This window comes from Lissotriton helveticus, chromosome 1_2, assembly GCF_964261635.1.
Source record: "Lissotriton helveticus chromosome 1_2, aLisHel1.1, whole genome shotgun sequence".
NCBI lineage: Eukaryota > Metazoa > Chordata > Amphibia > Caudata > Salamandridae > Lissotriton > Lissotriton helveticus.
In genome coordinates, this window is record NC_136058.1 from 1,149,997 (window position 1) to 1,175,501 (window position 25,505).

Sequence of the window (25,505 nt, forward strand, 5' to 3'; positions counted from 1 at the left end):
GGCTGGTTCGCTGTCCCACTGGTTAGATGCCGGCAACTGTTCTTGTAGTGCTCACGCTTAATGTACGTGGGCTGAATAACCCAGTCAAACGTAAGGCGGTCCTGCTTTGTTTGGAGCAATCCCAAGCTGACATATGCCTCCTTCAGGAGACACATCTCCTCCCTAGAGATTGTCACCGACTTCGGTCCCGTAAATTCCCCTTTCAATTTTTCTCCTCGAACCCTACTAAAAAGGCAGGGGTAGCCATTTTGGTGGCCCAAAAGTTCAGGGGCAAGGTGTTACATAAAACTGCGGAAATTAAGGGGAGACTGCTGGTGTATAAATTCTCGATGAGTGACACTACATTCACGGTAGGCACAGTATACGGATCCAATGAGGGACAAGAAAAGTTTCTGCATAGGGCACTCACGGAGATCACGGCCACGACTGACCGATATATAGTGCTGGGGGGAGACTTGGTTTTCGACAATGTGTTAGATAGGTCATGTCAGCGCACCTCGCAGGCTGGGGCTCTCACGACTGAGAGTTTGGCCCGCTTGACGGACCTAGGCCTCCTAGATCTTTGGCGCGTGTTCCACCCAGGTGAGAAGGACTATACGTACTATTCTAATGCACACAAGTCATATGCGCGTTTAGACTACTTGCTTGCTTCTACACCCATTCAGGCACATGTCACTCGGGTTCACATAGGTACAGCCTCCCTCTCCGATCACGCGCCGGTTACATTGGTCCTCTGTATGCCCGCAGCACAGAGTTCACGCAGGGTTTGGCGACTACGGGAGTCATTGCTGTATAGGTGGTCTCTACAATTCAGCGCGCAATAGTGGACTATCTTTCCCATAACAGCAATGCTGAAACTACGCTGGCTACACAGTGGGCCGCGTTGAAAGCAGTTCTAAGGGGGGAGTTAATTTCCATTTCAGTGGCGGAGAATGTGGAGCGTCAGGCTAAGAGAGAGGAACTCACACACCAGACCAGGGAGCTGGAACAAATACATAGGAAGATCGGAGCCCCGAGAATCTGGAGGCAGTTGAAGGCAGCGCGTCAGCAGCTAGCGGCATTGGATCTAGACCGAGCGGAATTTGCGGCCTTACGGTTACGCCATGCATATTATACCGGAGGGGACAGATGTGGGCGCCTACTAGCACACAAATTGCGAGAAGTGATGCGGCGGTGGGAGGTTCGGGAGATACGCAGGGGAGATGGCACTCGAGTCACGGAGGACAATGATGTCGCTAGTTCCTTCAGCTCTTTTTATGCGGACCTTTATTCTGCAGATCCTCCGGCGCCCAGAGAAGAAGCAGATTTCCTGGCTTCTGTTGCCCTGCCGCCGCGATCACGAGACCAGATGGAATATCTTGAGAGAGATATACGACCGGAGGAGGTTATCTCGGCCATCTCCCGCCTCAAGGTGGCAAAAGCTCCGGGTCCTAATGGCTTTCCGGCGCGTTTTCACAAGACATTCTGTGCCCAAGTGGCTTCGCTGCTTGCTCGCCTCTTCAGTTCCTTTTCGTAGTTGGGAGCGATACCTGGGGATCTGCTAGAGGCTTCCATCGCTGTGATACCCAAACTGAGTAAATATCATACCGAATGCGGGGCATACAGACCTATCTCACTTCTAAACGTTGATCTTAAGCTCTATACCGGGATCTTGGCCTCTCGTTTGGGCCCATATATGGGGGGTTTGGTGGAGCCGGATCAATCCGGGTTCATCCCAGAACGCCAGACCTCTAATAATACTAAAAGGGCCTTCCATCTCCTTGAAAAGGCCGCTCGCACGGAGGGGGAATACATGCTGCTGTCCATAGATGCCGAGAAGGCATTCGATAGGGTCCATAGGACCTATCTGGAGAAGGTTTTAGAGAAAGCAGGTATGGGCCCGAAGTTTCGAACTCGAGTGATGAACTGTTACAGGTTCCCCACGGCCACGGTCCGGGTCAATGGGTTTACGTCCCCTCGATTTGTGATTGAACGGGGTACGAGACAGGGGTGCCCTTTGTCCCCCCTGCTATTCGCCCTTTATATGTAACCTCTTGCGCAGCTTCTGCGACTAGATCCGAGAGTGCAGGGGATCAAGTTTGGGGGCGATGTCCATACCATCAGCCAGTATGCCGCTGATGTTCTGATCTCGCTTTCCAGCCCTAAGGATTCCCTACCGGTGTGTTTTGAGGACCTCGCAAATTTCGGCCGGGTCTCAGGTTTCAAGGTTAATATGACCAAATCGGTGGCCCTCGATTTGTCACTTGCGGCGCCAACTCGTGCCCTCCTGCGGGAGGCGTTTCCCATTCAGTGGGCCTCGGAGGCAGTACCGTACCTCGGCATACAGCTGGCCCCTTCCCTATCGGCCTCAGTAAACATCAACTACTCCCAACTGCAACAGAAAATTAGGCGCGAGTTCGGGCAGTGGAAATATTACCCGCTGTCTTGTTTGGGTAGGGTTGCGGTGGTCAAGATGACGGTCCTCCCCCAGATCTTGTATCTTTTCCGCACGATCCCTCTCCGTCCCCCTCAGGGCTGGATAAAACTGGTGCAATCTGAGCTGTCACAGTTTATATGGAATGGGAAGAAACCACGTCTGAAATTACGCTTGGCGATGTTGGCCCCTGAACAGGGTGGGATACGAGTCCCAGACCTGGCTGCATATTTCCAAGCGTCGCAACTGCGCTTCCTGGTGGAGTGGAGTAGGTGGGAGTCCGGGAAGCATTGGTTATTCCAAGACCAAGCCGTCGCTGGGAGAACTCTGCAGGAAATTCCCTTCATGCGTAGGGAACATAGACCCCCTAATCTGTATGCCTCCTTCATTATGCGGGTTCCACTGGAGAGCTATTGTTTTATCTCAACAAAACAATTTTCAGCATGCAAGGGATGTCACCTCCTAGGATGACCGGTTTTAAACCCTGTAAGAAGTGTTGCAAACATGTTTGTGAGAGATCCTCGCCATGTTTGCCTGTGGTGTCTAGTGTCAGGCTACGAATCAAAGACCTGCAGAGACTGCACTGTCGATGTACCCGAAGGCCATCAGGAAGCAGGAGGCAAAACTTTGCAGCCAAGCACAAGACTCCGCAGAGTCTGGACTGCTCGAAATCCCCCTCTTGCTCCCATTCCCAGAGATGGTGGAGTAGCTTTGAGGTGCCCTTTGTCACATTCCAAGTTCACCGATAAGGATAAAAACTACAAGAAGTCAAAACAGACTTCTGCCTTTGAAATCGATATGCAACCTGTTCTGGCGCAACCATTTTTTGGGGGCTTTCAGTTACACTGCCGCAGATGAAATAGTTCGACGCAGCTATACTCCAGCTCTTTGGATCTCTATCGATTCATTCTGGCATTCATTTGGGCCCCACAGGGCTGAGATGCCCTTCATGTGGAATTCCACTGGCGGGTTTACCCTTGGTGCCAGCCCTGACCCTCTGAGCCACTTCCGCTCTTGGCTCCAGTTCCATCGCTGTACCCCGCACCCAAAATCATGTTAGGCCTGGGTACGTCAATGCTGATGCTGACCTCACCTCCCAAGCAGGTGGTCCCGATTGTCCTCTCAGACTCTGGTCAACTCGAACTTACGTTGCACCCGAATCCGAATGAGACACCAGCGCCTGCACTTGAACTTCCATGTGTCAGGCAACACGCAATGGTAATGTGTGAGGCAGCAGAAGTCCTTGACCTCTAGCTCCCCACCATGGAGGTGAAAAAAAGGCATGCTCACTGTGGTCCTGCAACTGGGCCAGACTAGTTCTGAACCCCTCTTCCCATTCAATAAGCCTTGACTGACACTCTCCTAGGGCCTTGGCCAAGCATTGTACTGGCCTCCCCATTCAACCGACAGATTGCCAGGCTCCATTGTCCTGCCCAAGGTGACTTGGCCATTTTGCCACACCACCCTTGCCCAGAGAGCCTCGTGATGCAAGCTTCCACCAGCTAAACCATCCTCAACAATTTTCCTACCACTTTCCTTGACAGGGAATCAAAGCGAGTGAAGACCTTTGCAAAATGCCTCTTCACATCAGCCAGTTTGCCCTCCTGTTTGTTGGGCTGTTACAGTCTGCCCTTTGGGACTAGTGGCATAATTCCTCCTTGTTGTACTGTGAAGGCCTTTGCTTGGTCTTTCTGTAGACAATCGAAGATGGTTGTGATGTGTCCAAGTTCACAAACATTGTGGCTTGGACAATGCAGACCTAATTGGGTGAGCTATAGCCACCAGCGTTGCCATGCATGGCTGTGATTGACTGGGTTCTCAGGCTACGTCCAGCCCTCCCTGATGGACATGTAATTCGATGGGAATCGCCTGTTTGGGGACAAGGCTGACTCTGCCCTTGAATGTTTCATGGACAGTAGGGCTACTGCTTGGTTTCTGGGCCTCTCTGTCCAGCCTCACCAGCCACAATTCAACTGTTCTGTTTGTAGTTTCGGCCAAGGCATCCCTTACCACCCACCTGTCAGGCACCTGCAGGGAAGCCAGCAGCTTTATATGAGAGGCCGAGGTGCCCACCGCACCTGTAACCGAGGTCCAGCTCACTCATCACCACTTGCCAAACCTCTTTAGTTAACCTTACAGGGCCATAGCCACACGGTAGAATGCAGAATCCACTGACTGGCAAGCGATCTTGTCAGGCAGGTGGGTCCTGCAGATTAAACACATAGAAGGTGATAGGAAAAATACTAGCAATTTGTCTAACCACTGGCAATTACATGGGATAAAATCCCAACCCACTTTTCTTTTGATCACCATGCCACCTCAGTTGGGAACCAACCATATCTAAATAAGCCTTAACTCTGCTCCACATGGGAACAGTCCAGCCCGAACTGCCAGGCCAGGTCTTCACCGAACAGGAACACAAGCAACCTAGTACTGGTTTTGTCCTGATAAGGGCTTATCAGCTAGATATAGCTTGGTTCCAGTGGCACAGTCAGCACGGGACCCATGTCTGGGCATACCTTTGCCACATCGGGTGGTACATCAAACACACAGGCGTGTTCACAAAAGTTGTGGTGGCAGTACACCTTTGGAGGTCAGGGGTGCCAGTCTTCCTCTACCTCGACGACTGGCTGCAAAAGGCAGGCTTGCCCCAGTCGTCACCCATCTCCAGACTACGGAGAACCTTCTGTCATCTTTGGTGTTCACTATCAACATGTCAGTCACACCTGAATCCTTCTGCGATCTGTTCATCAGTCATTCTGGACAGAGTCTGGTTTCGTGCCTTTCCTCCAGGAAACAGAATCTAGGGCATTCAGGCTATGATCCTGATCTTTCAGCCTCGGTCCTGGATTTCGGTGAGGTTGACTCTGAGGCTGCTGGAACTGATGCCCCCCTGCAGCCTGCTGGTCGAGCATGCCCGGTGGCATATGCGGGCTCCACAATGGTATCCGAAGTCCCGGTGGGCCCACCATAAAGGAGACCTCTCCAACCAAGTTCAGATTATGATGAAGACTGCATTGTGAAGGTTCTGCAGTGGTGGTTACTGGACTGCAATTGGGTCAGCAGGAGACCCCTTGCCCTTCCCCATCCCGACCTGACAGTGGTGACTAATGCATCACTTCTGGGCTGGGTGGTAGGACACTTGGGAGAGACGGAGATCAGAGGCCTCTGATCTCTGGTGGAGTCCTGGCTTTATATCAACCCTTTGAAGCTGTGGGCTATCCACTTGGTGCTGAAAATCTTCCTACCTCCAGCCAGGGGAGGCTGGTACAGGTGCTCATGGACCAATGCCTTGTGGTACTGCAACAAACAGTTGCACAAGGTTCTGCGAGGAGGCCTTGCGCTTATGGAAATGACTGGACCACCAAACAATCTTCCTAGTGGTGAACCATCTGGCAGGCTCACTAAACAGGCTAGGGCACATTAACTAAACTGAGGGTGCCTAGCAGGTCACAAGTGGTAGTTACATCCAGAGGTGGCGCAAGTTCTCTTTCGCGAATCGGCAGAACCTTGGCTCAATCTGCTCGCCACTGCCAAGAACACGCAATATCATTGGTCCTGCTTGTTTGAGTTACCAAGGCGCTTCTCGCTCTGAAACTCAGGACACCTGTACACCTTACCACTGATACCACTCCTGTCTCACGTTCTCAAGAAGATCAGAACAGAATGGGCCCAAGTCATTCTAGTGGCTCAGAACTGGGTATCGAAGTATGGTATTCAGAACTCCTGGGCTTCGATCAGTACCGAATGGGCTGAAGTAACTCTAGTGGCTCTGAACTAGGTACCGAAGTATGGAATCCAGAACTAATGGGCTTGAACATATGTTCTCTGATCAAGCTGCCCCTCCATGTGGATCTGCTGTTGCAGCAGCAGGACCGGGTTCTTCATGCCAGCCTTCACAATCTCCACCTTCATACATGGAAATTGAGGGGCGCCAGCTGAATACCTTCGATCTCCCCCTGGGGGTAGTTGATCTCATTTTGGCAGCCTGGTGTCTCTTAAAGACTGTGGGGCAGATTTACAAGCCCCTTGCACCACTTTTGCGTCACTTTTCCCATGTTAAAAATGATGCAAAAGTGGCACCAGGGCCTTGTAAATAAGCCCCTGTCTATGCCTATTGTTGGGACAAGTTTGTAGCATGCTGAGGTGCACATCAAATTGACCCACTTCAGGCACAATTGTCTGATGTCCTGTTGTTTGTTCTATCCCTCGCCCGGCAAGGCCTTGCTTTCGGCACAGTTAAAGGTTATTTTTCTGACCATCTGCGATTGCCAGATCAACCTTCCGTTTTTAGGTCTCGGTGAAGCGAGCGAAGCTCGCTCTCGCAAAAGACCTATAGTCAGCGTGTCTGCTTTCCAGGAGGACAGTCCTGGCCGCGCGCAAGGCGATTTGCGCCGGCCACGCGCGCGTGAACGCGCTGTCCTCCTCGGAAGCTGAGACGCTAGCAATACCTCCCGCTGCTTGCGCATGCGCCGTGCCCCATGGAAGGTTTCGGCTTTACGCATGCGCCGTGCCCCTTACTGCAGGACCGGCCGCGGCAGACTCGGGGCTGCGGCCGTCCACTTTAAGCACTTTAGGGGTTAAGAATCTTGTTGGCGCGGAGGGGGGTTCGATTTTACAGTGGTTGATTTGCCCTGGCCAATAGGACAGCAGTGGCGCGCTTGTTTATTTAATTACCTGGTGCAGCTCGTCACGGGGAGCCGCGCGGACCGGGAGCAGCTGCAGCGGATCGAGTCCGGTATTGTTTTCCCATTAGCGTTATGTGTTATTTTGCCCTGGCCATTAGGACAGCAGTGGTGCGCTTGTTAAATTAATTACCTGGTGCCGCTCATCATGGAGAGACGCTCAGACCGGGATCCGCTGCAGCGGATCGAGTCCGGTATCTCGGAGATGTCTGTCAGCGCGACACAGACAGGTAGAGATTAACCAGACTATCACTTCACCACCCCCTCCCCATCTCCCTGTGTTACACCATGCCTCCCCCCGGCACGTCTCTCTCTAATGCGGTGACTTCATTCATCTCTGAACTGAATCTGTTCACATTTGCAAATGAAGACGCCGTCATTTCGGTTTAATTTGAAATTGCTTATTTACTGTCACTGCGGCCTCAATTAATTATGTTTACAGGGAAAGGCTCCCAACCCCAGAATTTTAATCAGGGGTCTGTGATGACAGACTCGCAAAGGCCGGAAAGTTCACTTCTAATTTCTGTCGAGATGAGTTTTCCAGTGCTGCTATTTTCGGCGCGTTTTCGCATTTCTGCCACCGAGGGGGTCAAGAGAGCCCATAATTACTGTGGCTAATCCGACGCCTGACACCCGACACTGTCATAGGCCCCATGATGGTCCTGCTTTCCTTCGCCTCCTCGGTACGTCAAGACTAGGCCCTGCCGCTTGTCATGAGCATGGTGCGTTTTAGGAGGGGGTGTGAAGGGGGTGTAAAGAGCGCACTTTGAGACTAGGCTCCCATGGTGGTAGGGTTCAAAGTGTCTTTCATTTCTGAGACCACCTCAGCTCTGTACCTCACAGCCTTACCCTTATAGAGATGAGGAAACGTTAAAACGGGGGTTACTGGCAGGAGGGGCGAGGTTGGTATCGTTGAGGGCCTGTCAGCAGGGCAGAGTTGCCATTCTGGCATTTGGATGTAGGCTGCATGCAAGGGGCTGCTTTCAGGGCCAGGCAAAGGCTTGAAAGTGCTGAAACATAGTTTTCAATTTAGTGCTGTAATTTGCACTGAATGAACTTTTTTTTCCTTTGGTGGTGGTGGATGAGGTAGGGCAATCCTCATGGCCCAGCCAGGATGGACGACCTGGCTTTGCTCGCTGGTGCGCTGCAGTATGGTGCTGATTCGAACATGCTTGCCAGGGCTAGGAGGTTACTAGCCCTGTCCTGCTACTCTATGGGCCTGGATTATCTCAGTGTAATGAATGACAAGTGAACCACGTCGAGGCCCTCACGATCTTTTATGGTTCGTTGTATGTCACAATATTGCAGTCAAACTATAAACCTAAAGGTACATTGTGGCCATATAATAGCCAGCCATCAGTATGGTTGATTTTTGAGTGTGATATTTTAGTACAACACCTTGTGGTTAGGTGACTACTGTTGCGGACATTTCTTTTAATATTTTTCTCATTTCTGTTCGGCCGATTTCACTCTGGCCTTAAAACAATTGCCTATCTAACCGAACACTCTGGACACCTAACATTACATGCAAGGTAGCATTCCCTAAAGCATATGCCATGCATACTCATAAAAAGTAATGTCAAACAAAACATTACACACCCATCTGATTCTGGAGAATGGCACTTTTCTGACTAAGCAACTAATCTCACCAGAAAACCCACTGGTAAATGAGTTCCCCAGTCCCCTTTCTGCGTGAAAGGGATCGTGCTATGAAAGATTGAGCAGCACCAGCAGGGTGTATGTCTTCCCTATGCGCTATTAGTATTGTAAATAACAATGCCATGTATTTATGTTTTAAAACCCGAAATATAAATCGAAGGCATTGTAATTTACAATGCCAATAGCAAAAACTCGTGTGAATGCGAGACCTATTGCATTGCAAATGCTTGTATTTAAAAGGATTCACAGCTCGAGACGCACAACCACACACACACAGCCACACACACACAGCCGCCACACACACACAGCCACACACACACACACAGCCACACACACACACACACAGCCAACTACACACACACAGCCAACCACACACACATACACACAGCCACACACACACAGCCACACACACACAGCCACACACACACAGCCACACACACACAGCCACACACACACAGCCACACACACACAGCCACACACACACACAGACACACACACACACAGCCACACACACACACAGCCACACACACACAGACAACCACACACACAACCACACACACACACACACCACCACACACACCACCACACACACAGACAACCACACACACACCACCACACACACACCACCACACACACACACACACAACCACACACACAACCACACTGTCAGTGCACACTTTCACCAGGCACAGGCACCATCAGTCATCAGTGCACGCTTTCACTGGGCACAAACACCACCAGCCGTTGGTGCACGCTTTTACCGGGCCCAAACACCACCAGCTGTCAGTGCACGCTTTCATCAGACACACACCACCAGCCGTCAGTGCACACTTTAACCAGGTACACACACCACCAACCGTCAGTACACGCTTCTACCAGGCACACACACCACCAGCCGGTAGTGCACACTTCCACCAGGCACACACACCACCAGCCATCAGTGCACAATTTCTACAGGCACACACACCACCAGCCATCAGTGCACACATCAATTGTTAACGCATCCACAAATAACTATTGTAACAATCGCAGTATGGCGCACTTTACTTTGAAACATATTCATCTAAAGCGCAGCATGCCACCACTGCTACAAAAATAAATACACATTTTTTTGGCCTACAATTTATAGACTTTTGGTGCAATTGGTGTTGCAATATTAAGCAATGCCAATAGCTCAAACTTAATTAACCCGAGACCTATTGCATTGTAAATGCTTGTTAAATCACCGGTTGTGCTGATATTTTTGGACGGGTTGCAGCATGTTACTTCATTCTCCTATTGTGATGCCCCCCGGGACCTAACTCTCGTCATTACTTATTTGAAGTGTTCTCCATTTGAGGTGTTTCACAGCTGCTCTCAACGGCTCCTCACCATCATAACCGTGCACCTAGTTGCCATCAACTCGGCACAGCATGTGAGTGAACTTCAGGCTCTGTGTGTTCATGCAACATACACCACTTTATTCCCAGAAAAGCTGGTTCTGCGAACTAGGGCATCCTTTCTATTAAAAGTTGTGACACCATTACACGTCAGTCAAACCATCACCCTGCCAGTGTAGTATGCTCCGCCTCATCTCACTAAGGAGGAGTGGCTCCATCTCTTGAACTCCAAAAGAGCACTTAATTTCTACATTGATCGCCCCAAAGACCATCAGATGGACGATCAGCTCTTTGTGGGGATTGCTGGAGACGAAAAAGTGCAAGGCTGTACAGAAGCAGGTATCTCGCACTGTATCGTGCTCTATATTAAGGTCTACTATGTATTGCCTAAAAAACAGCCTCCACAAGGACTGCGTGCTCATTCTACTAGGGCCAAAGCAGCTACTAATGTGTTAGCATGCGGAGTCCCTGCCCTAGACATTGGCTAGGGTGTCCCGCCATACGTTCACAACAAATTATTGCATGGACAGCCAAGTCTGCTTCAAAGGGCACTTTGCCTGCTCAGTCCTGCAGGACTCTCGGGTTTGAGTCCATTCAAAGCCCACCTCCAATTAGGTACTGCTTTGGTATCTGTACAAAATGTGAGGAATCTGCTGCTAGAAGTCTCTATCAGAAGAACAGTTTGCTTACCTTTGATAACGCTTTCTGTTAAAGACGCTATCTAGCCGCAAATTCCTCACCGACCTGCCCATCCTCTCCGTTGTGTGACTGGACTCGACCCTTTAATAAGATCCAAAGTGTAGGAACTAGCACACTGGTCTGTCAATTTGCTTTTGGGGCTCGACATCTGGTGGCGTGCACCGTGTCGAAAGCAACTGACTTCAGCACACAGGAGTAGAAACAATAAAAGCCCAGCACTTCACTTCCGTAGTGGAACTGCTTAATTGTGGAGCCATGCCCACCTTCCCCCACAGCTCACCCTTCCGGCACACAGAAGTACTATGGAAAAGATTCTGGCTCCAGTCTGATACCTAGAAATATTGAAAAGGTGAGGAATCTGTGGCTTGATAGACTATTCCAGAAAAAGCGTTACCAAAGTTATGTAACTTGTTCATTTGCTCCAAGAATTTGAAAGTGTAGTGCAGGATTGTAATCGGATAAAAAAAGAGACTATGCTCTGGATGGGTCAAAACTACGTTTTTGTCAATTAAAGAGCAATCTCATTAAAGGGTTGCTCCTTCAGGCTTGATATTTAGTTATCAAATGTATACATTTTTAAGTAGGTGAAGCTCTACTGCAAGATAGTTTGAAGTAAAATTGGCAACTCAAAATCTTGTGAAAAGCCAGAGCACGTGATGTGCATCATAATGTCCACAGGATGTTCAGATGGTAACATGAAGATACAGGATTGTAGCATGTGGCAATAAATTACCATAGGGGTTATATGTCAGAATTTCGTAGGTAGAATATCAATATGCAAAAATTTCAAAACGTAAAAATCGAACATCAAAATGTTGTGAGAATATTAATTTATTATCCTTAACTCAGCATCTACGAACCATAAGGAGATATGTCATCAAAAGACATATTTGTGGAATTAAATCCTGTGAACTATTCTTATATTTATACTCACTAACACATTATTTTGGCACTCAATATGTAGGGTTCAATATTTTTGCATAACGATGTTTTATCCGCAATATTCAGGTAGTATACATAACATAACATAACATAACAGGTGTATTTGTAAAGCGCACGATTACCCATAGGTGTCTTGGCGCTGAATAACAAATGTTTATTGTTACCCAACTCAATGGTACTCATTTTATCGACCTCAGATGGATGAAAGGCTGAGTGGACCTGCCGGAATTTTAACCTGTGACCATGTGGTTGAACACAGGCCCCTGCAATGGAAGAATTAGTCCACTAACCCACCAGCCCCGGCGTTACCACCTGTAGGATCTAGGGGGCATATTACCAACCAATAGAGATAATTTTTGTCTCTAACTTATTTAGAGACAAAAATTATCGCCGCAAATCGGCGATTTTTATCGCAGATAAACCTTGCTATTAGCAAGGTTTATCGCAAATGCGATAAAAAACGGTCGCAATGCATGAATATCGCTGAAAAGTCAGCGATATTCATGCATTATCGAGCAAATGCTCTTAGCCATGTTATCCACCTCCCATGGGATAACATGGCTAAGAACTGCTCCTGGGCAAGTGTTAGCTTTTGGAGATATTCGCGCTTAGCGCGAATAGCTCCAAAAGTTGGTAATAGGAGATAGCGATGTTAGCGACTGTTTTCAGTCGCTAACATCTTGGCACGCCCACTTTGCATGTCATTAGTGATAAATATCACTGACATGCAAAGCGGGGCCCAAGATGGTCACTATCTCCTATTAGCTGTCGCTAACTGGTGTTAGCGACAGCTTGGTAATAGGGAGATAATTTTATCTCCGCTTTCTTGGCTTTTAAAGCCAAAAAAGCGGAGATAAAGCCCCTTGATAATATGCCCCTAGATTCCTTTTTGCGTTCCTTGACTGTATGAGGTCGATAGCAACGAAGGGGAAGGCTCCTGATATACAATTTTTTTTTGTTTTGTAATCTGGCCATAGCCAATTGAAAGAAGCCTTCTTAACCGATGAAATGTAGATGCAAAATATTGATCAGTCATCCTGCAACCACACTGGTACCATGAGACCTGCATAATGCTTTGCAGGATGGGGTTGGTATCTGCATAAAGTTGACACCTGTCTATGTTATGTAAAAGACAGTGGGCCAAATGCATTAAAGGTTTTGCGTCGCCCTGCATCTTGCAAGGGGATGCAGGGCGATGCAAAATCTAAAATGAGATGACTTGGTGTGGCTTGGTAAATCGCTGTCTCACATTACTCTGCTGCAGGGAGGCATGCCATGGGTAGAGCGTGAGTGTTTCCGCGCATCCTCCCATGGATCCCGACACATTGACAGATTTTCCGAACCTGGTAGACCTGGGAATGTGTCAGTATTGTACGCCTCCTCACCAGAAGCACAAAGAGGATACATATCTTTACTTCTCCTTGTTGTTTCCACATTCAGGGCGCTTTATCATGTGAAACGATGCTCAGGAAGGTTTAGTAACAAAGTATTTGCAGAGCGAATTGTGGTGAAATTTGACTTGTAATACAATTTCAAGTTGCCATTATTAAATCCTTTTTAATCAAACTATATGCATAATTATCTGAATATGTACAAACCTATTTCAGGTTTGAAAAATAGCTGTCAGAATGACGGAATTGTATTTAATTCGAAAATCAGTGCACTGTAGGGTTATTTTATCGTTATTGAATACAGCAGTCTGCATGGTATGTGAAGTTTACTTTTATTCACAATTCTATATACAATTTACGTTAAGGAATATCATACAACTGATACATTTTGCCAAAATGCACTTGGTCACTGCTTTCAGTTTCCACGCACTTTACTCTAACCGCTGTCGTGCTTGGCACTCTTACAATCAAATCCTGACTGCCACAGGCGGGCCTTACAGCGTTTAACATGTACAACGTCAGAGTTCATGTCATGATTGACAAGATTGCTGTCCAAAAATGCCTCCCTCCCCTAATAATTTTATTGAAATGTTAACTGGAAAATAAATAATTTAATCAGTAGTACCATTAATATGTTAAAACATATTTAAATAAATAGATTTGGTGAAATGTACATTCCGTTCTAAGAGTATCTTCTGTCACTGAAGGTTTACAGTCTCTGGCGGGTGACTTTTTGCTATAAATGACCGTCCAGTCCATATTCTTTGAAAGGGCGCTTCATTCTAATTACAGTGATTGGATTCCAGGTCCAGGTGCTTCACGACAGAAGGTTCGAGTTTCCGTGACAATGCGGTTAGAATCTGGTTGAACTTCTCATATCGATCTCTCTGATTGACTTGTGCTCCCTTGCTTCCCCACAACAGTCTCATTTGAAACTCTGTCCTGAAGATGTCACTCATCTCTTCATCTGGCCTAAAACCTAAGGGGAAGCAAAACATCAGTTTATGAAATCAGGTATTATAAACTGAACATGACATGAAAACAGGGTTAAGGTACCTTATCATACGGCTGAGAAAGGCCTTAGGCAGTTACCTGATGCATCATGCTTGAGTACACATTTTATATAGTTATGAAATAAACCTATTTTATGATACTTCAACCACACGAAGCTATGAATAATTAGTCTTTTCTGCTTTAAAAGGAAGTGTCTGGCCCAACATAAGAAGCTCTGGCAAACCCAGTAGATCTGGCTTTAATGTGCAAACGTATGCAAACAGCTTTTGTGCATGCCTACCATGGCAAGTTAAAGCCAGGCCTGTTTGCTTTGCCAGTATCAGGACTACAAAGTGCTGCCGCAATAAAAAATCCAAGTCCTAACTAAAACTATAAAAGAAAGCCTACTGCAGTGAAAAATGAGTGATTCTGTTAAAAAGGTTTATGTGATAAAAAATAATGTAAATTGTGATGAATCAATGTAGTTTTGTGATGTAAAATAGTCCCTCGTGCATTGCAATTCAAGCACCCTATATTAGGGGGGAATGATACACCAAACGGTCAGGAGCATGAGGTGAGAGAAAAATTATTCTCTGGGCGGAGCTAAAGCCCACTCGAATGAATTTGTATCCATAGGTACACAAACACCTCTGCTGTCAAGCCGGGTCCGAAGAGGGACCCTGCTTTACCACCAGCTTGAGATTTGGAATGGCGAGAGGCACATGAAAATGAGTTAAAAATCGCTTTCCAAGCAACACAGTCGGAAGATTTAATGAACATTCTCATGTAACTTCTGATGTCTAACGAATTTATTTCTGAGCAGGAAACGCCAATGTATTTAATTTTTATGTGGACAGGCCCATCCTGAGCGACCTCACATTGGGGTGGTATATACGGGGAATAATTCTCTAAAATCCCATGCAAGTCGCATCAATCATATTTTAAGCTCTAAAGCAGTGTTTCCCAAACTTTGAGTCACAATTGGAAAGTTCAAGCAATAAAATGCCTTTAAATTCTTTATTCATCTTTGTACATTTGCTGCGCTTCTTAGAAAGAGATCAAATGTCAAGCTATGTCTTCTTTCAAATCGCTACTTTCACATGTGGATTGATGTTTACAAACGTATCTCGCTTTGCAGCCAGAAAAAGAAAAGTTAAGTGAATTGTGATATGATCTTACTGGTGTCCAGGTGTGTGAAAGGAAAGGCCGCAGGATGTCATTTTTGGTAACGCAACAACATGTAAATACCTGGTAATGAACTGAACACATTCAGCCGTTATGAAAGCAAAAATGAAGCACATTTGTTTACAATTCTGAAGTGTGGTGGAACTAAAGATCGAAGGATCAAAACAAATCAAGACTTTACCTGGTGGTGCGCAATTGCTCAATATTCACTGAAACTCGATGTCCACACATTATCATTTGTGAGCAATATAGTGCCATCAATAAAACTGAATGTCTGTGCAAATTTAAGGGCCATCTCAATTGAAAATGTGAGGTTGGTAAATGGCAGATTGCTACCATATGATGCTTTAGTAAATTATAAAATCGCCCGCTTTAAGTCCATTAAAGCTAGGTGTATCGCAAAAGTTTGTCGTTCTAAAAACTGGGTCATGGTTCTAAAACGTTTTGAAAACTCTTCTCTAATTGACATCACAGGGTTGATTTGTAGTCCCATCCTTAGCATCTCGGATGCTGTTATTCCCTTCCCTAGTTGTCACCCTTGATGGTGTGGCTTGTTGGGTGGAGCTTTTCTTTGATTGATTAAGATGTGGTACATTATTGGGGAACATTGTTACTGTGTTTGAATTATGAATCTAAAAATTTAAAAACACGTTATGAAATGTTAGCTTCCAAGCAGCCATCCCCTCCAATACAGACCCAGCTGCAACCAACACCCTTTTAACCAACCGCTCTGGGAATAGTGCCCAGGAACCCGACATGAATAGAAGCGCTTTTTAGCCTTGTTAGTGAAATAAAACATTATATAAACTGTACAAGTTGATTTCTGGTGCTCTTAGTACTCAAAAATGGTTGTGTCTTTTTTAATTAAATGCAAGCGCACTTAAATTGCGCTTTTCCTTTTGATCCTGAACTTACCTTCCAATATCTTTTCTGCATTCAGCCTGTATGTCTCTGCATTTTGGGCTATGGAACGTGCCATATCCAGGTGGTTCAGCATTATTTCACAACCTTGGTCATTATTTTCCCACACGTCCATTCCTTCGAATATGACGTCCTCTCGCTCCAGCAAGATGAGGAGTGGTATCAATAGCGGTACTGTTATGTTGGGAGGGGTCATTGCTGTTTCTGAAATGGATCAATAAGTAAAATGTAACATAACAGAGAGCAACTTCATATTTAGTGTAATGTCCTCAAAATGTGACAAAACAGTTTTTACACGGTTTATGAATTGCACAATTTTGCAATGGAACAACAACAAGTTTTCTAATGTAATAACGTAGTAATCTCTGGCGCAGCACTACTGGTCATTTCCTAAACATTCAATGAATGAATATGGGTCAGCTGTTCTGCACAAAGACAAACCCTGCTCTTCGTTTTCAATAAATTGTGAATAGGCTTTTCATAAAAACGTCCATTACTGACCGGGCCGGACTGGGCGTAGCGGGCGCCGGGCGTTTCCCGAGTAGCCTGGAAGGGTGGGGGGAAGTTTTGTTACAGGTGGGCAGTCTTGCAGCAGTGCTGCAATATCGGCCGCCTGTAAGCAAAAGTGGCTGTGGGAGTTATGCTTTCCTCTCGCCCCCGCCCTCCCCTGCCACACTCCCTCTAACCCCCCCCCCCCAGCCCCTGGGGTCCGGTCGAGATGATTGCCAGGGCTGGTTTCAGTTCCCAGCCTGGCCTTGATTACAGAAGACCTAGTGTTTGGGTATTGGCTTGCCTTCACTTATTTTATACATTTTTAAAGTGTGGCCATAGCCCCAAGAAGCAACGTAGCTCTGTAGATAGCAGAATATGAAGGTAAGAAGGACGGGGCCTGGCTACACCAGGATCAGATATGGTTCACAAAATAAGAGTAGGAGCCGGTCAAGTCATTTATACGTTCACAATCAAAGGTGGTCAGTCATTGTGTAACTGCAATACAAATTAATTCTTGTCAGCCAAGCAGATACTGAGAAGCAGGGATGCCCTAAGCACATACTCGGAGGGCAGAGGGAGTTGTTAGGGTGGCTGGGCTATGTATTGAGGTAATGTGGGGGTCTAAAGTTCTGAAATAGTACCAGAGTGTCTGAGAATAGATAGATAATGTTTGACTCTTATCTTTCCTTTTTGGCTTCCTGTCTCTCTTCTATTCTTATTTAGTGACAAACGAGTCTTTTTCTTGCAAAGAGGGCCTTCTGAATGATGTGGTAAATATATTGAACTGGGTGCAACCTGGCAGGGGAAACCAATGCAGCTCATCGTAGTCGAAGGACATGTGTACAAATTGTCTTAGCCGATGATCAGGTTGTGGTCTGTTAGGAAGATGACCTTTAATGGATTGAGGATGGAGAGCAGTAAGCTTCACAGGAGTGTGTTTCCCTATCAATCTAGGCCAGATGAATGAGCTTCACTGTACAGTGAAAATTCGTGCAGGCAAGTAGAACTTTTATTGGGGACAAGACCCAGCCAGAGACAGCTGGACTTTTGTTAACGTCTGCTTAGGAACATTTATGTGCAATAGGAGAAACTGGCTGGGAGAACAAGAGGTACTCAAATGGTATACCTCCGGAATAGAGTTCAACTCATATGTTGGCATGTAAGATTGTCATTGCTTGCACTTAAAAATGTCGTCTTCACAGAATATATTGAATACTGGCATAGGGTGAAACAAGTGGGAGTTTAGGTAGAACTGTACTCCTTGCCTGGCAGGGATACGATTCCCTTCTGCCCCAAATACAAAAATAAAAATGTATTGCATAGTACCCATTGTTTATTGGCCAATGTAAATGCAAGCTCATGAAAAAGTTGGTAGCCCAGATTAGTGAAGGAATTTTAAACACTGCATGCTGCAAGATTGTTTTTTTAATTTACTCGATTACAAAATGCAGCTAATGTAAATAAGTAAAATTGCCAACATCATAAACACCAGGGTACTAATTCTGAGTATCTTGAAATTACTCATTTGGGCAGATGATGGAGTTACTCCTTAAGCCGGTATTCCAAGATAGTTGTTAATATATTATTCATAATAACCACACCCAGGATTTTCCAACGAAGCAAGCCGCCTGCTAAATCCCAGAAAACAAATCCTTAAAAAAAAGTCCAGAATGTGGGAATTCCTTGCAGAAATCAGTGTACTAACACCGATTTCTATAATAATTACCCATTCCTTTGAGGGCATCTCGTAAATACTGTAATACTGTGCCTGGAAATTACTGCACCCTGAAGCAGTATTTATAGTTTTGGGTGTTGTATAACCACAATGAGAGTCAAGCTAAGGCTGCAATGAGAGCCTAAATGCGTGTTTTGTGCACAAGCACAACAGCCTAAAGACCTCTGTTAGAGACTTGAAGTTTTGCTTTTACCATTAAAAGAATGGGCTTAAACACCCAAAAATGCAAAAAAGTTATGACAAAATCCTAGAACTGGTTAAATTGTGTCACTAAATTCAGGGGCCCACTGCACAGCTAATTTTGGCTCCATCAATGGCTGTACACAAGAAGTGTAACCCTGTCCATGGTCTGTCTACAGAGGTGCAAGTACATGTGGGGTCAGTGATTGTAACTGCCTGTAAAATCCACTATCTGGGATAGAAATATAACTGTATGTGGTATGTATATGTGTCCACATACTATGCAAAAACCATCCCTATTGGCTTTACCAATGCTTTTTCATGTCCGCACTAAGCACCTTGCACTGCTATAGGAAAGCACATCTACGGTCATACTCTAAACAGCCAGTGTGTATGAAGATTTGTAGAAATAAATCCACCAACTTTTTTTATTATTATTCTGGAATGCAAATCCTTTTTCTCAACCTCCTCATCTCAATGGCACATTGTAGTAGCTGAACTCCAACATATTTCAACATAAAATTTTACCATAATGAATAATAAAGCTTATGATAGCAAGAAGCAGGTAAGATATGTTATTACCTTCTCCTGTATGTAAGGCCTTGCTGAAGGGTTTCAATTGTTTTTCGTAAATTATTGCATTCTGTGTGTACTGATGTCGGAGACTGGTCCATGTTTGTTCAAGTCTTGTAATCTAGAAAAAACAAAAATATATTTAGTGGCAAATCATGACAATTCTATTGGCCTGTAAATTATCCTGTCAAATCCATTATCCAGCAAGTAGCATAGTACATCCAAGTTATGTGCTACTGGCAGTGAGTTCAATCTAAGCAACAAGTATCATTTTTATTAATTATGCAGAGAATTAAATACATTTTGTCGTTCAGACCCACGACAAAACAAGCAAATGGGTAGAAGCATTGGTTGGAGGCATGGCATTAGTTATACAAAAATGCGGTTCTTTTAGAAATGTGCTGCTAGTGTGCATATGAGTGCCATATAAGAATAGTCTGCCATGTAGTTAATGGTTGCTCAATAAAATAGCTATAAATCATTATTCTTACGAGGCACAATAAGGCAATACCTGTGCTAATGTACGGCGCTCTACATCACTCCAACAAATGTAGATCTTCATAAAACAGTGAACGTTACATCAACAATAGGACATTTCACTCTCCACTTCCTAAAGCCACGAACAAACTTAGGTTTCCTCCCAACTTTCCTCTCAAAATACCAGGGCCTTACAATAAAAAAGTGAGGCTGTACGGTAGCTCTTGTGAATGCGTTTCCTTCTTTTGTAGGCACCTGATATACCGTAAATCTAGTTGTAATCTACAGTAAAGTAAACTACAAAATAGATGTTTTGCAGCACGGGTATCTTAGAAATACAGTGTTGCACGCAGTGCGTGGGTCTGGTTGAGCCCAGATTACAAATACAAACGTGTGATGAGGATGGAAACATGAAACTAGAACACGAGATCCACTAATGTTTAAAATGGCGTAACGCAAAATGATGGGAAGGGGGGCAGAAGGTGAAGATGGGCCCCAGATTCTCACAGATATTTATTGGCCTGGGGAGGAATGGGGCCCCTTTGAAGAGTTTGGGGGCACTTGGCAGGTTGGGCCCCCCTCTGCACCGCAAGGGCCTGTGTTACACCCCTGGTTGTTTACTACATATTTTTATTAATTATTTTCAGGCCCACTGGAATTAGGTGTCAGCTGTGTGTGTTGGCCAATGGTTAACTGTGCAGTTTGTTGCCTGATGCAAGGCAAATTGTCATAATTAATTTAGATTTTATAGCTGGATGATGTAACAGGTTTAGGTACATTACAAAAAATTGTAAGTTAATAATTAGTTGGACAGATGGGTTTATATTCAATGAGTTCTTTTTCTAAATATGAGGATAAGACTGCAATCTAGAAGGTGATAGATTTGCAGACAGTCGGTAGACATGAGCAGTACCAAATTTATAAAAAGTGATCAGTGGTTAGGTACAAAAGACGATACTATGAAAAATACATGAACATGGGTCAGTGCAGAAGGCCAGAACCAGTGAAAGCTGGTAAGGAGTCAGACTCTGGATCAAAGATGAAATAACCAACTCCTCGTTCTAAAGAAAGTGATGCTGTATATTGTTCCTAGGCTGAGTTCAGAAATAAAGGGATGATCTACGTCCCGAACGCCAGGCTTCAACGTGGGAGCCAGCAGCAATTGACATTGAGGTCCATCTTTGTGGTATAGTCTTCAGTGTTAAATATGAGCTACAGTGACTGAAATCCCTTGCAGCAGGGTGTGGGCAGGTTTGCGTCATCTCAGTTTGAAATCCTGTCCTTTTTCAGTCTACGTTCTTGATCTGCGCAGTTAAAACCAGTATCGGAGATTTCACAATGATCCATCAACCTGAAAGCCTTTTGTCCTCTCTGCTGTCTGCGTGGTGTCCGCGTGGTGTCCATGCTCTACACCAGTCTGTATTGGATTTGGTGTGAGGATTGAAGTGAAGTACACAGAGTTCTAAGGATGTTGCTAGGGTAACTCCAAGACTAACACTATCCTGCTGTGACAGATAACACTCTCAGTGAATTAAGGGTATGGAAATGTTTACAGCTTTGAGAGGAGGAAATAAAAAGGCAGAACAATACCAAGTCTCACTACTTGGCAGTAGCATACCTGTGGCATATCCAAGGCTTTCATTACAGCAGAAAAAGCATACAAGTCTCCCATACAGTCTTTCAGCTCAACAGCAACCTGGATGATCTTATTCAGGGTTGTGGTTCTCTCTGCCAGATTTCCTGTGCAGCCCAGTATGTCCACTGCTATGCCAATAGCCATGGTGCTGTGACTAAGGGAAAATGCAGAAACACATTGGCAATTTTGCATTTACAGTACTAACACGTTTCAATAATCTGTTTAATGTAATTGTTTGCCCTATGTAACTGTTTACAATCTAACAAGAGTGCTCTGATAGCTTAAATAGCCTGATCTGATCATTGCTGTCTGAAATATTTACAAAAAATACATTCTATCACAATTTCAGCATTGTAGTATGAAGAGAGAGCCCATTGCAGAGCCCAAGATATTGCACACCTAATCTCACGTTCTCATGTCAAAAAACCCAAATAAAGCTAAATCAGGTGGCATTTCCTCCACATATTTCCCTACCAGTGGTTACATATTAGTAATAAAATTGCGCGTGTGCCCTTAACAGTTACAAAAATTGGAAATACACTAGTTGTAGCTTCATTTTTTTCGCAAAATATATCAATACAGGTAAATTAGCAATTAATAAATAAGGTTAAAGCAAAAGGTTTAAAAACGAAATACAATAAAACCAGAAGCCCTACCTATTATATTCTACCACTGGGAAAGTAATTGTTGGCCATCACAGATGTTGTTGCTATTTATTTTGTTTGTTTGTGTAGCAAACGATGCATACCATAATTGCTTCTACGACACAGTTCTCCTGCGACATACTAGTGTATATTTACCTCTTTAGCAACAATGCCTTTACTTTCCTCACTGTTTAATTTGTTGGCAAACACATTCCTAATAAATGCAAAAACAAATACAGGCATCCAGAACGTTGCTGTCTTGAACGTCCTAGCAAATTGTGATCAGAGGACTAGTGTCTAGACTTAAACAAGAAGCCTCTAGCTCCTATTGCGCACTGGAGCTCATAACTGTGCTTGCTTGATGTCATGAACTCAAATTCTCTCCCAAAGCATTCCGTTGTAATACCCAGCTAGTTTTTCCTCTATATAAACACCGAGACATACATTCATGCACATAAACAAGCTCTGAGAAACATTGGCCGATCAAAACTAATGTATAGCCTCATAACATCAATCAAGTTCAGTGGAGAACTCTTTCGTCTCAACATCTGTTTTGTATTCAGTTTCCATCTTGTATTAAAGTTCCTGCACACCTTTATGTCATTTATTGATGAGTAGGGACCATATAAGAGTCCGAGCTCTGATAATTATGATGAACATGGGAAAAGGAATTCAAGAACGATGTTACATCACAACAGTAAACTAGGGTCGGAGGGTGCTAAAGGCTGCAGTTACCTACCACACGTAAACATATTAAGTGGTGGATGTAAAATCCATTTTAACACCACCGCCCTGTAGTTCACAGCAGCCCAACAAGTCATGGGATCAGACAAACCTAAATATCTCTTCAACAGTCCTTTGCAAAGGGGATGAACGAGTTACACTCATTTTACAATTAAGAAAAGTTATATGTTTATTTGGCATTCCCTTAGGCCCTAGCTCAGCACTGCAACCCTGCCAGGCACTGTCATGGGCACTTGCTTCATTCCTATTTATGCTAAGACTGAGAATGAGTGGTGGGGAGGAAGGGCTGTGCTTGTGGACTAAGACCAGCGAAAAATATAGTGATTAAACAGTAGCCTGGCTACTGTTTATTGATGCCCTTCTTCTAATTTGGACAGTTTCAGTTAAGGGGGGGTTCTATCTTGTGACAATGACAAATATTACTGGTGAATACATACAAGTCTTGCAGATGTATAATGCTTCCCTAATACCAAAGAACATAAATACTCCAGTAGTGGAATAGGTTAATGAGTTATTTTTCAGAATTATCTGGGAAATGTGTCATTTATTCAATGCTATGTGACTTAGGGAATGTTTGGAACACCTACTATTTTGGTGACATGATGCAATGTGCACCAGCTGGGACTACCAATTGGTGCACGAGTCCCACAGTAAAATGGGACAGGATGCTCAAGGACTCAATAGAATCTGCTTCAAGTCCTTGTTGCCTTTGGAGCAAAAGCCCTAGATGCCCAGTGGCCTATTGAAAAAGCATGTTGGAGCATGTAAAGTAGCTGCCCTATAGAACTCTTTTAAGTACTCTTATACAGCTTTGTGAATTGCCCCAAAAAATCGAAAATGTGAGCAATATGGGAACATGCAGAAAAAAATTCATATCAAGTTAGTACAAATAGAAAGGATTGAGCCCTCTTAGCTCTTTTATTGGGAGGCATTTGGTAGTTTCAAGGCCAAATCACAAGGGCATGTAACGAATAGTTTCTTACCTGTCGGTGTAGTTTTGCAGCTTGAAGATCTTTCTGGATTCACTATGCTGTGCATATTCCGCAATCTGGTGGTTGGGTCCGGAATCGTAGTCTTTTTTTTGTTTTTTTTTGTTGTCGTAGCCCAGGTGGGTGTCGACGTCCCACCATTTGGTGTCCCTTCGGTGACGTCGGCGTGCTTCCGGCGGAAGCTACCACCCTTGGGCGCCATCTTCGGATTCTTTTTTCTGTCTTTTTTTTTTTTTGTCTCTGTAGTGAATCCATGGCTATGTTTGTTAATCATTTGTTCAACGTAATTCTTTCCACGTATCTTTTCACGTATCTTGTAAGCTTCAACTTGCTTTCTTTCCAATGTGTTTCCACCCTCTTCTCCAGCCTCATCTTTCTGGCGGAGGCGGGTGGGTTCGCTAGTGAATCCAGAAAGATCTTCAAGCTGCAAAACTACACCGACAGGTAAGAAACTATTCGTTTTGCAGCGTGAATCTTTCTGGATTCACTATGCTGTGCATAGATTTTGTAGCGGTTTTCGTTACTTTTGTGGCGGTTGGGTGGAAGATGAGCGTTGGTTGTTGAATATATGTTGAAGCACCTTTTGTCCTACTTGTGCTTCTTTGTTCATCTGTACATCCACGCAATAGTGCTTAGTGAAAGTGTGCACTGAAGCCCATGTTGCCGCCAGGCATATGTCCTGAATTGGTGTGTTGGCCAGAAAGGCAATAGTTGCTCCTTTCTTCCTGGTGGGGTGGGCCTGTGCCCCTCCTGTTAGCTCCTGACAGCTTGTTTGTGGCAGAATTGTATTGTCTGTGCGATCCATCGAGCTATGGTGTTTTTAGTCACTGGTTTGCCCATGTAACTGTTTGCGAAGGATACGAAGAACTGTTTTGTTTTCCTGTGTTCCTTCGTTCTTTCAATGTAGTGCATCACAGCCCTTCTTGCGTCTAGGGTGTGGAGCGACCTCTCAGCGCTTGTAGTGGGGTTTTGGAAGAAGCTAGGGATTTGAATACTCTGATTCATGTGGAACCTTGACACCACCTTTGGCATGAAGTGTGGGTCTGTTCTCATCACGACCCTGTCACTGTGTATCTGGATGTAGGGTTCCTGCAGTGTGAGTGCCTGCAGTTCGCTCACCCTTTGTAGCGAGGTGATTGCTACCAGAAAGGCCGTCTTCATCGTTAACATTTGCAGTGATGCTTTGTGGATGGGTTCGAAAGGTGCTTTCATGAGCTCCGTCAGTACCACATTTAGGTTCCAGGCCGGTGGCGGCATTCTCTTTGGCGGCGCTATTCTTTTAGCTCCTTCTAGGAATCTTTTTACGACTTGGGATGTAAAGAAGCTTCTCCCTGTTTCTCCACTTGTGTATGCCACAATCGCTGCCAGGTGCACCCTCAGCGAGGATGAGCTTAGCTTAGCCTTAATTAGATGCGTGAGGTACCTTAGCACCGTGGATTCCTTGGTCAGTTTCCTATGGAGCTGTTTCTTGCAACACCATTGAGTGAATCTTTTCCATTTTTCCCCATAGCACTTGCGTGTGCTGGGCCTTCTTGCCTCTCGCAGCACCCGCAGGGTGCTCTCTGGTAGTTTTAGGTGTGCGAATTCTAAGTCCTCAGGAGCCAGGCTGAGAGGTTGAGGCTCTCTGGCTCTGGGTGTAGAACTTCTCCGTTTTCCATGGAGAGTAGGTCTCTTCTTTTTGAGAACTTGTGGGGTGGCCCCTGCGCCATCTCCATTATCTGAGAATACCAGGTCTGTCTGGCCCATTGTGGTGCCACGAGGATGAGCG

General features: G+C 45.2%; 1 protein-coding gene across 3 annotated transcripts in view; it reads right to left on the reverse strand.

Moving 5' to 3' along the window:
- Window positions 1-13,483: 13,483 nt before the first annotated feature.
- The window catches only part of BCAR3 (BCAR3 adaptor protein, NSP family member), a 299,503-nt gene continuing 287,481 nt past the window's right edge, over window positions 13,484-25,505 (reverse strand). For all 3 annotated transcript variants that reach the window (XM_078668222.1, XM_078668215.1, XM_078668232.1), the window contains 4 exons: window positions 21,343-21,514; window positions 19,257-19,368; window positions 16,262-16,471; window positions 13,484-14,147 (listed from right to left, as the gene is read on the reverse strand). In XM_078668222.1, the coding sequence (XP_078524348.1) occupies window positions 13,951-14,147; window positions 16,262-16,471; window positions 19,257-19,368; window positions 21,343-21,514 (691 nt within the window). In that variant the 3' untranslated portion in view covers window positions 13,484-13,950. The remainder of the gene's footprint in view (window positions 14,148-16,261; window positions 16,472-19,256; window positions 19,369-21,342; window positions 21,515-25,505) is intronic.